This window comes from Strix aluco, chromosome 33 (genome assembly GCF_031877795.1).
Source record: "Strix aluco isolate bStrAlu1 chromosome 33, bStrAlu1.hap1, whole genome shotgun sequence".
Classification (NCBI taxonomy): domain Eukaryota; kingdom Metazoa; phylum Chordata; class Aves; order Strigiformes; family Strigidae; genus Strix; species Strix aluco.
Genome location: NC_133963.1, coordinates 3,397,180 through 3,413,101, shown reverse-complemented (window position 1 = coordinate 3,413,101; position 15,922 = coordinate 3,397,180). Strand labels below are relative to the sequence as shown.

The 15,922-nt window shown below is 60.9% G+C and overlaps 2 protein-coding genes and 1 long non-coding RNA gene across 8 annotated transcripts; 2 read left to right on the top strand and 1 right to left on the bottom strand.

Annotated features, from left to right (window-relative positions):
* The first annotated feature begins 70 nt into the window (after positions 1–70).
* TAFAZZIN (tafazzin, phospholipid-lysophospholipid transacylase) lies at positions 71–3,092 on the top strand. Of its 6 annotated transcripts, none has more exons than XM_074810027.1 (10): positions 71–406; positions 523–651; positions 990–1,035; positions 1,108–1,193; positions 1,421–1,501; positions 1,780–1,821; positions 1,963–2,025; positions 2,256–2,308; positions 2,532–2,609; positions 2,724–3,092. In XM_074810027.1, the coding sequence occupies exons 1-10, from the start codon at positions 298–300 to the stop codon at positions 2,793–2,795; spliced, it is 759 nt and encodes a 252-aa protein (XP_074666128.1). In that variant the 5' UTR covers positions 71–297; the 3' UTR covers positions 2,796–3,092. The 6 variants fall into 6 exon arrangements, with proteins under 6 accessions (XP_074666128.1, XP_074666129.1, XP_074666132.1 ...); XM_074810028.1 differs by having other exon boundaries at positions 2,711–3,092; XM_074810026.1 differs by having other exon boundaries at positions 76–406; positions 2,749–3,092.
* Positions 3,093–3,214: 122 nt separating this feature from the next.
* On the bottom strand, positions 3,215–4,946 carry BCAP31 (B cell receptor associated protein 31). The gene is given in 9 exon segments (XM_074810032.1): positions 3,215–3,535; positions 3,621–3,721; positions 3,806–3,896; positions 3,898–3,921; positions 4,008–4,143; positions 4,221–4,365; positions 4,449–4,549; positions 4,662–4,759; positions 4,860–4,946. Coding segments are annotated over 8 exon segments (729 nt in total). The 5' UTR covers positions 4,754–4,759; positions 4,860–4,946; the 3' UTR covers positions 3,215–3,496.
* A 59-nt stretch (positions 4,947–5,005) lies between these two features.
* LOC141917012 (uncharacterized) lies at positions 5,006–6,489 on the top strand. The gene is made up of 2 exons (XR_012621226.1): positions 5,006–5,142; positions 6,256–6,489. It is a non-coding gene; the product is annotated as an uncharacterized LOC141917012 (long non-coding RNA).
* Positions 6,490–15,922: the final 9,433 nt, after the last annotated feature.

The window sequence follows — 15,922 nt, the reverse complement described above, 5'->3', positions numbered from 1 at the left end:
CCGCGCTTGACGGCATACCCCCCCCCCCCCGCCCCGTTTGCGATAGTGGGTGGGCGGGGGAGCGGGGGCCGGCTCGCTTGACGGCAGGAGGAGAGTCCTGCTGCGCGACCTTCGCGACGCGCGGCGGGGCGGCCGGCGCGCTTTACGCTAGGGGCGGCTGGGGGGCCGCGGGCCGGGGGCTCCGGCGTGGGGGTGGCGGGGCGGGAGGGGCCCCGCTGCCGTCCCCGGCCCTCCGTGGCCCCCAGTCCCACCTCACCCCCGTCCCCAGGCGCCGTCCCGGGCCCCCGCGATGGCAGCATGCCGCTGGCGGTGAGGTGGCCCTTCCCCGCGGGGCCGCCCCTGCCCTGGGCCCTGGCCAGCCGCATCGTCACCGGCCTGGTGGGCACCTACAGCTGCATCTGGACCCGTGAGTGCCCCGCCGGTGCCCCGCCAGCGGCCGGGGGGCGGAGGCGGTTGGAGGGCGGGGGGTGGGGGACGCAGCCTCTCCTCGCCGCGCCCCCCAGGCACCCGTCCCCCTGCCAGGCTACCTGAACCGGCTGCGGGTGCACAACGCCGAGGTGCTGCACGAGCTGGTGGAGAGCCGGGGGCCCCGCACCCCCCTCCTCACTCTCTCCAACCACCAGTCTTGCATGGACGACCCCCACCTCTGGGGTATGCCTGGCTGCGGGGGGTCTGGGGTGCTGGGGGGTCCCCAGGGGATCTCAAGGGTCCTGGGGGGGTCCCCAGCGGATCTGGACGGAGGTGGGAGCTGCTGGAGGGTTCCTAGGGGATCCCAAGGGTGCTGGGGGGAGCAGGGGGTCCCAAGGGTGTTGGGGGGGTTCTCAGTGGATCTTGAGGCAGATGGGGGGTGCTGGAGGGTTTCCAGAGGATCTTGAGGGAGGTGGGGGGGTGCTGGACGGTCCCCAGGAGTTTCTGAGGGAGCTGGGAGGGGTCTCTGGGTCTCTCTGGGGGTGTGTATCCCTGTGACCGCCCCCCACTCTTTCTGCCAGGTTCCCTGAAGCTGCGGCACGTCTGGAGCTTACACAAGATGCGGTGGTGAGGGAGAGAGTCCTGGGGGGGGGCCCAGGAAGCCCCCCCCCTTCTCACCCCCTGTCCCACCCTGCCCAGGACCCCCACAGCTGCTGACATCTGCTTCACCCGGGAGCTGCACTCACGCTTCTTTAGCCTGGGCCGCTGCGTCCCCGTGTGCCGGGGTGAGCGGGGGACGGCTGGGAGGGACTGGGGGCAACTGGGCAGCGGGAGTGTGGGGCCGAGAGGGTATCCCTGTCTGTACTGGGGGCATCCCGGTTTGTACTGGGGTAGTTGTGGCCTGTACTGGCAGACACTGCAGTTTACTTTGGGGGAGCGAGGAGGGTCGTTGTGCTGGGCTGGTCCCAGTCTGCACTGGAGGGATCCCAGTGCACTGAACTGGTATTCCCAGGGGATGGCGTGTACCAGCGAGGGATGGACTTCATCCTGGAGAAGCTCAACCAGGGGGACTGGGTGCACGTCTTCCCTGAGGGTACTGGGGGCACTGGGGGAACTGGGGGCTCGCCTGCTCTAGAGAGACTGGGAGCACTGGGGCTGGGGGTGGGTGTTTGTATCAAGGTCCCTGGGACCTACAGTGGGGGTCAGGGGGAAACTGGGAGGGACTGGGAGCCTTGGGGATTGGCCCGCTTTCTTCTCCAGATCCAGATGGTGGGGTGGAGGGGGGGGGGGGGGGAGGAGCTGGGTGGGCTTGGGAGACCCTTTGGGGGTCTCCTCTGCTGCCCCCTCCCCCACAGCCCCATGTCCCCACAGGCAAAGTGAACATGGGGCAGGAGTTCGTGCGCTTCAAGTGGGGTGAGCCCCCCAACTCTCCCCTGACTGCCCCCCCATCCCTCAACTGTCCCCTGACCCTCGACTGCTCCTGTGCCCCCTACCTGCCCCCTTGGCCCCGAGGGCTGCCCAAGCCCCCAAAACGGCCACCTTGCCCCCCCGCAGGCATTGGGCGTCTCCTGGCCGAGTGCCGCCTCGACCCGGTCATCCTGCCCCTGTGGCACGGGGGTGAGCAGGGCTGGGGGGTATGGGGGGGTCTGGGAGGTTGTGGGCAGAGGGCAGGAGGAGCTGGGGGGGCTCGTGGGGCCGCGGGGGAGGGTGGGACCTGAGCAGGCGGGGCTGTGGGGGAGAGGCAGGGGGGGTGGGGGCGAGCGGGGGGTCCCGCCACTGGGCCGGGTCCCGCGCCGGGCCCTGTCCTGCTGCTCGGCCACGCAGGTGCCCGCTGACCCCTGTGCCAGGCATGAACGACGTCCTGCCCAATGCCCCCCCGTACGTGCCCCGCGTGGGGCAGGTGAGTGAGTGGAGGCGGGGAGGGGGGCACACGGACACCCCAGCTGTGGGGCGTGCTGGTAACAGGTGGCTGCGGGGCAGGGAGCCGGGCAGGCTTGGGAAGCGCTGTGGTGGGGCTGTGGGAGTGCGGGTGGCCGTGGGGCAGGCCGTGGGCCCGGGGGGTGGCAGTGGGATGGGCTGTGGGGCACCCAGGTCGGCTGTGGGGTACTGACGCTGTCCCGCAGCGGATCACGGTGGTTGTGGGGCGACCGTTTAGTGTCAGGCCCCTCCTGGAGCGTCTCCGGGCCGAGGGCACATCTACGGTGAGTGCTTGGAGGGCTGCCCCACGGCAGGTGCGGTGACACTGCTCTGCCCCACGGCTCTGCGGGGCCTGTTCCCCTGGCCTCAGGCTCTGTGGGCCCAGCCCCACAGTTCAGTGGGGCCCGGCCCTCTGCCCTGCAGGTGGAGATGCGGAAGGCACTGACAGATTTTGTGCAGAGGGAATTTGAAGTGCTGCGGGGCCAGGCCCGGGCCCTGCACCCCACCCCATAGCGTGTGGGGGTGCCCCACGGACGGACAGACAGACTGCCCTGCCCGCGGTGGGACCTGCCCCACGGCTGTCCCTGCAGCCTTGCGGGCCCTGCAGATGGACAGACTGCCCCACGGCGCAGCGGCCCCACGGCCGTTTCCGCAGTGCTGTGGGGCACTGGGGAGGGGTGGGCGGACGCGCAGATGAATGAGCTGCCCCGTAGCGTGTCCCCGTCCTGAGCTCCCGCGCACGGTGCCAATAAAGGTGGTGGAGACTCGGTGGTCTCTGGACCTGAGATGAGGGATAGGGGGGGGGCTGCCGGAGGGCAAAGGGGAGCCGAGGGGGCAGCCTGGGGTGGTCAGGGGTTTCCCGAGGGGGTGTGGGATGGAGACGAGCCTAGCCTGATCCCATGTGTTTATTTGAAGCAGAAGCTGGTGGGGGGGTCCCCCCACCCACCCAGAAGGGGCAAAGGGAGTCCTCCCTGGACCCAGTGTGCTGCCACAAAGCAGGGGGGGCCCAAAATGTGTCTGTGGGGGGCAGCCGGGGGCCCCTGGGAACACCTTGTTCAAGTCCTGTCCCCGCTGCCCCCCGCCAAGCCTGGGGGGGGGGGGGGGGTGTAGGGGCGTGGTGTGGCCTGGTCCAGTGGCGGGGGGCATGGGCCTGGAGGCATGGCCGGGTCCATCACTCCTCCTTCTTGTCCCGGGGACCATCGTGGGCAGCCTGGGGGGAGGGATGGTGGGATGATGTGTTAGGGGGGCATGGGTGGTTTGGGGGGGCGCAGGGAGTTTAGAGCCCCCCCCCATACCTGCAGGCGGGCATGCTGGTCCAGCAGCCGGTCGTACTCCCGTGTCAGCCCCTCGGCCTGGCGACGCATGGCCTGCACCTCGTTCTCTGCCTTCTCCAGAGCTGGGGAGGGGCGGGCACGTGTGTGTCAACAACACCCCTGAAACCTGCAGCCCCCCCGTAACAGCCCCCCAGCCCCCACTGTACTGCGCTTGCTGGCCGCCAGCTCCTCCTTCAGCTTCTCCACCTTGGCCTTGAGGGTCTCGTTCTCGTCCTGGGAGGGGGGACGGGCTGCCCCCATCACCCCCTGCCTCCTGCAGCTGCTGGGGAGGGGGCACCAGCGGCACGTCAGGGCCTGAGGTGCCCAGGGGTGCTCCTTCCCCTCCCACCCCCCCGCCAGCCGTGGTACCTTCCGCAGGGCGTCGTTGTCCTCCATGTAGCGGCGAGCGGCCTGGCTGGCACCCTCTGCCTGTTTCCGGAAGGCCTCGCTGGAGGCGCCCAGCACGGCCTGCTGCGAGATGAGGGTGACCAGGCGGCGCAGGAGGCTGTGGGAGGCAGGGTGAGTCAGGCCCCGCAGCCCCCCGAGGCCCCTCCTGGCTCCCCCCCCCCTCCCCCGACTCACAAGGAGAGCAGGAGGGCAAAGCCGGCCAGGTAGAGGTTGCGCTGGGCCCGGAAGAGCTTCATGTGGAAGTGCTCGAGGGCACCGGGGCTGCTCTGCAGGGCCACCCGCTCTGTCACGTCGTACTTACGGGTCTCCCGCAGGGCATCTGTGGGAAGGAGGTGTCAGCTGGGGGTGGTGGCCCAGCTCCCTGCGCACCCAACCCCCCGGAGGGGTGGTGCCAGCACCCACCGAAGAGGAGGAGGACGAGGATGACGATGAGGACCACGAAGACGGTGTTGCCGTAGGCGACGGCCAGACCCACCAGGCGTGACTTGAATATCTTCTGCCATCTGGGGGGGCACAGGTTGGGGATGGGAGGCAGGGCACCCCCCCCCTCACCCTGAGAACCCCACCCCTCCCCCAGGACACCCCCTCAGCCCCAGGGGATCCCTCCTGCCCCACCTGGCAGCTGAGACGAAGGGGACACAGAGCAGAAGGACGAGGAACACTTCAGCGTAGAGGAAGGTGGCGACCGCCGTCCACTGCAGGCTCATGGCGGCCTGTGGGGGGACAGAGAGAGGAGGGATGCGAATCCCGGTCGTACCGTACCGCCCTCCCCCCCCCCCGGGGGCACCGCCCCACCCCCTCGAGCGGCCTCACCCGTTCCTACGCTCTGGCAGCGGCGCCCCGTCCCCGCCGACCACCTCCCCCGCCCTTACCGGAAGCAGGACTTGGCCTGGACGGGAAGTCCCACCCACGCCCGGGCCGCAAGGCCCAATCAGAGCCGCCGGAAGTGCCGGCTCGCCCCCTCCCTGCGCGTACCGAGGCGGAAGTAGGCACCGCCGTTTCCGGCCGCGGCCGCCATCTTCCCTCCCGCGCGGAGAGGAGCAGCCGCTTGCGCCGAGTCTGTCATGGCCGTGGCGGCTCCGGAGCGGTGTGAGGGGTAGGCGCGATACAGTGCGCTCGGGCATCCGGGGACGGGGTGCCAGGTATTGGGGTGCCCCGCTGCGGCGAGGCGGCGGGGCTGTGGGAGCGCCGGCGTCCCGCGGGGCATGCCGGGAGCTGTAGTTCTCAGCCAGGGCGGCCCGGCGGCCGTGTCGGTCTGAGGGAGCGGGTGTAGGGGTGGGGACGGGGTTAGGGCGCTCCTGGGGCGCTCTGGAGGGCAGCGGGGCTTCATACCTTGTTGGTGCGATACAGAGATTTGTGATAAAAGTGGGTTTTTTCCCCGTTCTCCATCACGCTCTGTCTGGTGCCCTGTCTCTATTTATCAATTCCATCCTCTCTGCCTTGCGGTCTGTCTCTTTTCCCCATTTAATTTTTGCCTCTCTCTCTGTCTGGCTCCTTGTCCCTGGTTTTTGAATTCCTTCCTCTGTGCCCCATACCCCGTGTGATCTTTTCCCTTTCGTGGTCTGTTTGTGGCTGGTGCTCTGTTATTATTCAGTAATTCTCTTGACGCCTTGTAGTCTTGCTTTTGTCCTTTCTCCGTCTCACTGTCTCTATTTCCCCTGTCTTAGAATTCTGCCCCCCCCCCCCCCTTCTTTTTGTATGCATTGGTATTAGTTTTTGGTTTCAGGTCTGTTTTTTCTGTCACTCTGTCCCTGTTTCCTAGTTCTTCCATCTCTGCCCTGTAACACGTAGCTCTGTGGTTTGATTTGTGTTCCTCCCCTGCCCTTTCCCTCCATCGTTTGCTGTCCTGACTCCCCATCCCCGTTGCTTTTTCCTCTCTCTGTGCCCTGTTCTTTGTAGCTTTTTTGTCTTTTTTCATCTCTTTTAGTCTAGCTCCCCGCCCCTATTCTTTTTTCCTCTGTGTCTGTTGTGCTGCCCATCCCAGATTTTTTTCTGCATTTCTATCCTGCTCCTCATCCTTCTTTGTTGGTGTCTGTCCTGCTCCTTCTTCCTCTTTCTGCTGCCTCTTTTCTTCTCTCCCTGTTGCTTCTTTCTCCATATCCGTGTCGGGCTCCCTGTCCCCATCCTCTCACCACCCCATTCTTCGCCTCTTGTTTTCTCGCTACCCCCATACTGGTCAGCCGGCTGCCCCTTTTCTCCTGTCTTCTAGTGTCCTGCACCCTGCTCCTCATTTTTGGCAGTCTCTAGCTCTGCCCAGCAGCCTGTTTCCAGGAGCCAACTGACTGACTGACTGTTCCCGGCTGGCCTGAGGAGCGTGGCTCTGGGAACAAGCCCCGAGGTGTGCCAGGGGCAGGGGGAGCATTAGGGGCCCTGAGCCACAGAGCAGACTCGCTTCTGGGACTTGTTACGTGTGTGACTGAATAAACACTTGCTGTCTGCTGGCTGCCTTTTGTGCTTCCTTTGTCCCGGGCGAGGGGCTGTGAGGGAGCCCAGGGGAGGGGGTTTCTGGTCAGCCACGTCGGTTCCCTGGGACGTGTGGTCTTCCAGCACTTGGCTTGCAGGCGGCCATGCTGTGTTTGCCAGCGCGTGCCAGGAGCTGTAGGTTTTGCAGACTTGGCTGCCAGGCAGCTGCATTGCTCACGGGCGCGCATAGCACGGCATAGTCCTTGCTACCACCGCGGTCCCTGCAACGCAGCACGAGGGAGAGTTTTGTTGCTGCTTTCATGTGGTTTCCTGCGGGCTTCCGGCTGCTCCTCAAAAAGCGTTGTGCCCGTACCTCGAGAGCGCGTGCGCAGTGGCGCACCACCAGGCATCCAAAGAGCAGTACTGCCGCTCGGCCGCCGCTCGTGTGGGGTGTGGCGCTCGCCCGTGCTCACTGCTGCTGTCTGGCAAATGCAACATGGTCCTGCAGATGGGCGATGCAGAGGTGCCCACGCTGCCACCCGCCAGTAACGTCAACGTGATGCTCCAATGCCTGTGGGGTCGTGCGGCCACACTCGGTGCTGCCTCCTGGTAAGGAAATGCTGCTGCCACCCCACGTGCACGCTATCGGTGGGTGCTCAGTGCGCGAAGTGCAGGACTGCAGTGCCAGCACTGCACGGGTGCACAGCGCTGCCAGAGCCGGCTTTCCTGCTGCCGCAGTATGATGACTTGCTGGGCGTGATTCCTGGTGGTGGGTGAGGGCCGAGGCCACCGGTGAGGCCAGCAAGCCCCTTTGGCAGGATGCTGGCCTAGAACCAACAAGAGCAACAGAGAGGAGGACAGAGAGGTGGAGCATAAGAAAAGACAGGAACAGAGAACAAGACAGAGAGATGAAGTAATGAATAGTCGAGACAGGGAGCAGCACAAAGGCTCCAAGAGAGGGCGAGGTGAACGGGGTGGAGGACTGGGACAGGGAGATACAGGAGCGGGGGGGGGCATGAGCGAGATTACGGGATAGAGGAAGGAAGAGAAGGAGGGAGGGAAATAGGAAGGCAGGGACACAGAGCGGCACAGACAGGCACGGCGAGGGAAAGAACGCACGGGAACGGGCCAGAGAAGTTGTGGACAAAAAGAGACCCATGCCGATCAGGACAAAGACACTTTTTTCTGGCCTCTACTTCCCTGCGGCCTCCCACCAAGTTTTGGCCTCCCACATGTTTTTACTGCCACTTTTTTCCTGAAAGGGGGGGGAGGCCGTTGAATAGTAGAGGGCAGAAAAAAATGGAGGCCGAAATGGGGTGGGAGGACAAAAAGGGGTGGGAGGCCAAAAAAGGGTGGGAGGCTGGGGAGAAGTAGAGGCTAGAAAAAATTGGAGGCCGAGAGTGAGTGGGGGGCAAAAAGGGGTGGGAGGCTGGAAAGGGGTGGGAGGCCGGTTTATAGTAGAGGCCAGAAAGAATTGGAGGCCGAAAAGGGGTGGGAGGCCAAAAAAGTGTGGGAGGCTGGAGAGAAGTAGAGACCAGAAAAAAATTGGAGGCCAAAAAGGGGTGGGAGGTCAAAAAGGGGTGGGAGGCCAAAAAAGGGTGGGAGGCTGTGGAGAAGTAGAGGCTAGAAAAAATTGGAGGCCGAAACGGGGTGGGAGGCCAAAAAGGGGTGGGAGGCTGGAGAGAAGTAGAGACCAGAAAAAAATTGGAGGCCAAAAGTGAGTGGGGGGCAAAAAGGGGTGGGAGGATGGAAAGGGGTGGGAGGCCGGTGAATAGAAGGGGCCAGAAAAAATTGGAGGCCGAAATGGGGTGGAAGGCCAAAAAGGAGTGGGAGGCCAAAAAAGGGTGGGAGGCTGGGGAGAAGTAGAGGCTAGAAAAAAATTGGAGGGCAAAAGTGAGTGGGAGGCAAAAAGGGGTGGGAGGCCAGAAAGTGGGGGAGGCCGGTGAATAGTAGAGGCCAGAAAGAATTGGAGGCCGAAATGGGGTGGGAGGCCAAAAATGTGTGGGAGGCTGGAGAGAAGTAGAGGCTAGAAAAAATTGGAGGCCGAAAAGGGGTGGGAGACCGAAAAGGGGTGGGAGGCTGGGGAGAAGTAGAGGCTAGAAAAAATTGGAGGCCGAAAAGGGGTGGAAGGCCAAAAAGGGGTGGGAGGCTGGAGAGAAGTAGAGGCCAGAAAAAAATTGGAGGGCAAAAGTGAGGGGGGGGCAAAAAGGGGTGGGAGGATGGAAAGGGGTGGGAGGCCGGTGAATAGAAGGGGCCAGAAAAAATTGGAGGCCGAAATGGGGTGGAAGGTCAAAAAGGAGTGGGAGGCCAAAAAAGGGTGGGAGGCTGGGGAGAAGTAGAGGCCAGAAAAAATTAGAGGACGAAAAGGAGTGGGAGGCCGAAAAAGTGTGGGAGGCTGGAGAGAAGTAGAGGCTAGAAAAAATTGGAGGCCAAAAGTGAGTGGGGGGGCAAAAAGGGGTGGGAGGATGGAAAGGGGTGGGAGGCCGGTGAATAGAAGGGGCCAGAAAAAATTGGAGGCCGAAATGGGGTGGAAGGCCAAAAAGGGGTGGGAGGCTGGAGAGAAGTAGAGACCAGAAAAAAATTGGAGGGCAAAAGTGAGGGGGGGGCAAAAAGGGGTGGGAGGATGGAAAGGGGTGGGAGGCCGGTGAATAGAAGGGGCCAGAAAAAATTGGGGGCCGAAATGGGGTGGGAGGTGAAAAAAGATTGGGAGGCTGGAGAGAAGTAGAGGCCAGAAAAAATTAAAGGCGGAAAGGGAGTGGGAGGCCGAAAAAGTGTGGGAGGCTGGAGAGAAGTAGAGGCCAGAAAAAATTAGAGGCCGAAAAGGAGTGGGAGGCCAAAAATGTGTGGGAGGCTGGAGAGAAGTAGAGGCCAGAGAAAATTGGAGGCCGAAAAGGGGTGGGAGGTCAAAAAGGGGTGGGAGGCCAAATAAAGGGTGGGAGGCTGGAGAGAAGTAGAGGCCAGAAAACAATTGGAGGCAAATGTGAGTGGGAGGCAAAAAGGGGTGGGAGGCCAGAAAGTGGGGGAGGCCGGTGAATAGCAGAGGCCAGAAAAAATTGGAGGCCGAAAAGGAGTGGGAGGCCGAAAAAGTGTGGGAGGCTGGAGAGAAGTAGAGGCCAGAAAAAATTGGAGGGCAAAATGAGTGGGAGGCCAAAAAGGGGTGGGAGGCCAGAAAGCGGGGGGAGGCTGGAGAGAAGTAGAGGCCAGAAAAAAATTGGACGCAGAAAAGTGGTGGGGGGCAAAAAGGGGTGGGAGCCTGGAAAGGGGTGGGAGGCCGGTGAATAGTAGAGGCCAGAAAAAATTGGAGGCCGAAAAGGTCACTGTTTCCACCCGAACGCTATTGGCGTTTGCACCTGCTGCCGGTCACTGTTTCCCAGCCGGACCCTATTCGCGGTTGCACCTGCCGCCGGTCACTGTTTCCACCCGGACCCTATTCGCAGTTGCACCTGCCGCGGGTCACTGTTTCCCAGCCGGACCCTATTCGCGGTTGCACCTGCCGCGGGTCACTGTTTCCACCCGGACCCTATTCGCGGTTGCACCTGCCGCGGGTCACTGTTTCCCAGCCGGACAGTATTCGGGGTTGCACCTGCCGCGGGTCACTGTTTCCACCCGGACCCTATTCGCGGTTGCACCTGCCGCGGGTCACTGTTTCCCAGCCGGACAGTATTCGGGGTTGCACCTGCCGCGGGTCACTGTTTCCCAGCCGGACCCTATTCGCGGTTGCACCTGCCGCGGGTCACTGTTTCCACCCGGACCCTATTCGCGGTTGCACCTGCCGCGGGTCACTGTTTCCCAGCCGGACAGTATTCGGGGTTGCACCTGCCGCGGGTCACTGTTTCCACCCGGACCCTATTCGCGGTTGCACCTGCCGCGGGTCACTGTTTCCCAGCCGGACAGTATTCGGGGTTGCACCTGCCGCGGGTCACTGTTTCCCAGCCGGACCCTATTCGCGGTTGCACCTGCCGCGGGTCACTGTTTCCACCCGGACCCTATTCGCGGTTGCACCTGCCGCGGGTCACTGTTTCCCAGCCGGACAGTATTCGGGGTTGCACCTGCCGCGGGTCACTGTTTCCACCCGGACCCTATTCGCGGTTGCACCTGCCGCGGGTCACTGTTTCCCAGCCGGACAGTATTCGGGGTTGCACCTGCCGCGGGTCACTGTTTCCCAGCCGGACCCTATTCGCGGTTGCACCTGCCGCGGGTCACTGTTTCCACCCGGACCCTATTCGCGGTTGCACCTGCCGCGGGTCACTGTTTCCCAGCCGGACAGTATTCGGGGTTGCACCTGCCGCGGGTCACTGTTTCCACCCGGACCCTATTCGCGGTTGCACCTGCCGCGGGTCACTGTTTCCCAGCCGGACCCTATTCGCGGTTGCACCTGCCGCGGGTCACTGTTTCCACCCGGACCCTATTCGCGGTTGCACCTGCCGCGGGTCACTGTTTCCGCCCGTACTCTATTCGCGGTTGCACCTGCCGCGGGTCACTGTTTCCACACAGACCGCACTCCAGGTTGCACCTCCTCCTGCACACTATTTCCACACCGATTCTATTCCAGTTTAAAACCCACATTACACGTTACAGCTTAGTAACACCTTCCAATTACAACTGTAGGTTACAGCTTACACTGACACCTTAGGGTTACAGTTACACTGTACACCTTGGGTTACAGGTTAGAGTTAGGGGGTGGAGTCCGGGGTGGGCTTAGAGTTAGGGAGTGGACTCGGGGGTGGGCTTAGAGTTAGGGGGTGGACTCGGGGATGGGCTTAGTGTTAGGGGGTGGACTTGGGGGTGGGCTTAGAGTTAGGGGGTGGACTCAGGGGTGGGCTTAGTGTTAGGGGGTGGACTTGGGGGTTTGCTTAGGATTAGGGGGTGGATTCGGGGATGGGCTTAGTGTTAGGCGGTTGACTCAGGGGTGGGCTTAGAGTTAGGGGGTGGAGTCGGGGATGGGTTTAGGGTTAGGAGGTGGACTCGGGGGTGGGCTTAGGGTTAGGGGGTGGACTCGGGGATGGGCTTAGTGTTAGGGGGTGGAGTTAGGGGTGGTCTTAGAAGTACGGGGTGGACTCAGGGGTAGGCTTATGGTTAGGGGGTGAACTCAGGGGTGGGCTTAGACTTAGGGGTTGGGCTCAGGGGTGGGTTTAGGGTTAGGAGGTGGACTCGGGGGTGGGCTTAGGGTTAGGGGGTGGAGTCAGGGGTGGGCTTAGAGTTAGGGGGTGGACTCAGGGGCGGGCTCTAGGGTTAAGGGGCAGAATTGGGGGTGGACTCTAGGGTTAGGGGTTAGGGGTTGGGGTTAGGGATTAGGGTCAGGGTCAGGGGTTAGGATTAGGGGTTGGGGGTGAGGGTTTAGGGTGATGGTGAGGGGTTAGGGGTTAGGGTGAGGGTGAAGGTGAGGGGTTAGGGCTTAAAAAAATAAAATTGGAGGCCAAAATGGGGTGGGAGGCCCAAAAGGGGTGGGAGACCAGAAAAAATTGGAGGCCGAAATGGGGTGGGAGGCCAAAAACGTGTGGGAGACCCAAGGGAAGGAGAGGCCAGAAAGAATTGGAGGTCGAAACGTGGTGGGAGGCCAAAACATGGTGGTAGGCTGGATGGAAGTAGATGCCATTAAAAGTGGAGGTTGAAAAGGGGTGGGAGGCCAAAACAGGGTGGGAGGATGGAGGGATGTAGAGGCCTCCCACGCCGTATCGGTCTCCCAGCATGATTCAGTTTGAAATTTCTTCTGGCCTCTACTTCTCTCCAGCTTCCCACCCCTTTTCGCCCTCCCACCCCATTTCCACCTCCACTTTTTCTGGCCTCTACTTCCCTCTGGCCTCCACCCCATTTTGGCCTCACAGCATGATTTTGCATCCACCTTTCATGGCCTCTACTTCCTTCTGGCCTCCCACTATATTTTGGCCTTCCTCCCTGTTTCAGCATCCACTATTTTATGGCCTCTACTTTGCTCTAGCTCCCACCCTGTTTGGGCCTCCCACCATGGTTCTGCCTCTAATTTTTTCTGCCCTCTACTTCTGTCTGGCCACCCACCCCATTTCGGCCTCCCACCCCGTTTCGGCCTCCACCTTTCCCGGCGTCTACTTCCCTCCATCCTCCCACCCCGTTTTGGTCTCTCACTCCTTTTTGGCTTCCACATTTTTCTGGCCTCTATTTCCCTTCCAGCCTTCCATTTTGGCCTCCCGCAGCTTTTCCGCCCCCTCCTTTATGCAGGCTTTTATGCGCTCTTCGCGCTTCCGACACTTTGTCGCCCACCGAGCCCTTTTTGTTTCTCTCACCCCTTTTGGCACTCCACAGTTTTCTGCCCTGTACTTGCCCTTCAGCCTGTCACCTATTTTCAGTCTCCACTCTTTTCTGCCCTCCGTGTCCCCCCGGGACTCCTGGCATCAAAGGCCAAGGGTTCAACGGTAACCGGGCTCAAACATCCGGAGAGGCCCCGCCACGGCCGAATCCAGAGAGGCCCCAGAAAGGGAAAGAAGAAGAAAATCACGGCCATCTCGGCAGCACCCGCCTCCCACCGCAGGAAGAGAGACCCCGCTCTGCGGACGAGGAAGGAGCCCTCTTCACGGTCCGCAGCGGGCCAGAGCGCCGGCGAGCGCCGCAGGGTCCACGCACGTCACCCAGAGCGCGGCACGGCCACGCGGCGCACGAGGGAGCGCGGCTACGCGTACGGGAAGCCGCGTCTTCCCTTCGGGGCCCCGTCGCCGCTCTCGCGCGTTTCGGGCTCTCCCCCGGCCCCCTCTCTCTCCCGCACCGCCGTGATTTTTTTGCTTCCCTTTACCTCCGCTCTCCTTCTTCTCTCCCTCTCCCTCTTATTCTGTCTTCTGCTAGCTCTCTCTTTTTCTTTTTCTCTAGACGCCTTTGTCCCGCTTCCTATCCTTCTGTTTTTTCATCCTCCGTCCCGTACCCCAGCACCGGTTTTTTCCTTTTCCGGTTCTTCGTCCCGTTCGGCATCGGCGTCTTTTCGCCCGCGGCGTGTATTCGTTCGGCATCTTATCGTACGTCTGTTTTCGGTATCCGGTATCCCAAAGACGTGCGTCGTCAGCTTAGATCTCTTCTCGAGTTTTTCAGAGAAGAGGATCGCTTTCATCTATCGTCTAGGCATCTCCTATGGTTTTTTCTGTTAAGTTTGCATTTTTTTTTTTTCGTTCTAGCAATTTAGGCGTCAGGCCGCTTCATACGCTTTCTGATACATTTCAGGGAATTCCACGTTTTTTTGGTGTTTTCCGTGCTTCGGGACTCTTAAGGGAGTCAGTCGGAGAGACGGTCAAGGTCACTCCGAATCGTCGGCGACGCACAGTAAATAATTTATATCGGAACCGGTGATATTTCCGAGAAGGAATTCTTATAGGATCTAGTTCCGCTTCGTTCTTTAGCGCTCTCCGGGACACGGTTCCATTATCACAGAATCACAGAATCACAGAATCAACTAGGTCGGAAAGGACCTCGAAGATCATCCGGTCCAACCATTCACCTAACACCGCCAGTTCCCACGTACACCATATCTCTCGGCGCTATGTCAACCGTACTCTTAAACACCTCCAGGGATGGGGACTCTACCGCCTCCCCGGGCAATCCATTCCGCTGCCTAATAACCCGTTCTGTAAAGAAATACTTCCCGACATCTAGTCTAAACCTTCCGTGGCACAGCTGGAGGCCACTCCCTCTCGTCCTATCGCTTGTTATTTCATTAAAGAGACTCATCCCCAGCTCTCTGCAACCTCCTTTCAGGTAGCTGTAGAGGGCCACGAGGTCTCCCCTCAGCCTCCTCTTCTCCAGACTAAACAACCCCGGTTCCCTCGGCCGCTCCCCGTACGACACGCGCTCCGGACCCTTCGCCGGCTTCGTCGCCCTTCTCTGGACACGCTCGAGTAATTCAATGTCCTTTTTGTAGCGAGGGGCCCAAAACCGAACACAGCCATCGAGGTACGGCCTTACCAGCGCCGAGTACAGGGGCAAGATCGCTTCCCCGTCCCTGCCGGCCACGCTATTTCCGATACGGGCCAGGACGCCACGGGCCTTGTCGGCCACCCGGGCACACCGCCGGTTCACGTTCAGCCGGCTGTCAATCGACACCCCCGGGTCCCTCTCTGACCGGCAGGTCTCCAGCCACTCCTCCCCAAGCCCGTAGCGCCGCCGGGGGGGCTTAGGCGGCACGCGCGGTCTCGCCAGAAAAGACGAGTCACCCCGCAGCCTTTCGGTTTTCACGTAGGAAATTAGAGCGCCTCGTTTCGGATAACGATATTATTATCGCATTTAGCCGACTACTTCCCCACGTAGCTTAGCACGATATCTGTCTTTTTCTATCTATACCCCAGAAAAACTAGGTTTCATTCCCGTCCCGGTCACGTCGCCGACACAATAGACTTAGCGAAAGAGCGGATATCGTCGTATCCGGTAAGGGTCGTTTTCTTCCTACGGCATTTTGCAGGTCACAAACTTAAGGCAGAGGAGAAAACTCCCAGCTGCTCCCACAGGTGCCTTTATGCCTTCCGGTGGTTCAGCCCTCCCCTTTCCCAGGTGATCGTGGTCAGGGTGGTGGGTGGGGCCTGGGGTATATGAGCCACAGCCTCTCATCAGGGAGCTCATTCTGCTCTCGGGCCTCTCTGAGGTCAGTGCTCTGGTGTTCTTCAGAGTCAGTGGCAGATTTTGAGCCGAGGAAGCTCTTCGTTCTGCTCTCGGGCCTCTCTGAGGTCAGCGCTCCGGTGTTCTTCAGAGTCGGCGGCAGATTTTGAGCCGAGGAAGCTCTTTGTTCTGCTCTCGGGCCTCTCTGAGGTCAGAGCTCTGGTGTTTTTCAGAGTCAGCGGCAGATTTTGAGCCGAGGAAGATCTTCATTGTGGTCTCGGGCCTCTCTGAGGTCAGCGCTCTGGTGTTCTTCAGAGTCAGCGGCAGATTTTGAGCCGAGGAAGCTCTTCATTCTGCTCTCGGGCCTCTCTGAGGTCAGAGCTCTGTTGTTCTTCAGAGTCGGTGGCAGATTTTGAGCCGAGGCAGCTCTTTGGGCAGGTGTGTTTTAATAATCACAGAAATAGAGGTACCTGAGACAAGAGTTTCAGCATCAGTCAAGGTTCAGCAGTGTGTATAGTAGGAAGTAAACAGGTACATAGTGGGTTTTTTTCAGGTAAGTAATTTTGTATCCGTGGGGCGGGGCGGGTAAAACAGTTTAATAGCGTACACTTACATTTTTTCTTTTCATTCTAGATACATTGCATTTTCCTGACTTCATCGGAGACGGGACCTCGGTTTTTTCCCTAGCGTCGGCGTATACATCGTAAGGCGTCGATATCATCCACATAAACGGGACCAAAGGGGAGAGGACGGAGCGAGGGTCAGAGCGAGCGTCTCGTAAGCATCCGTATACAGAGTTTTAGCCTTTCTCAGAAAAACGGCGGGGACGTTTTAACATTCGTCAGGAAAGAGGCAGGGACGTAAGGCACGGAGTCTTTCGGGATCCGGGACGGCTCATCGCGTTTCCCGATCGCCCGCGGAGCGCC

Bases quoted from the DNA above. Each gene is read 5' to 3' on its own strand.
- TAFAZZIN (XM_074810026.1), top strand. From the start codon at position 298: ATGCCGCTGGCGGTGAGGTGGCCCTTCCCCGCGGGGCCGCCCCTGCCC. The intron at 407-522 runs GTGAGTGCCCCG...TCCCCCTGCCAG, and splicing joins CTACAGCTGCATCTGGACCC to GCTACCTGAACCGGCTGCGG. The intron at 1,036-1,107 runs GTGAGGGAGAGA...CACCCTGCCCAG, and splicing joins AGCTTACACAAGATGCGGTG to GACCCCCACAGCTGCTGACA.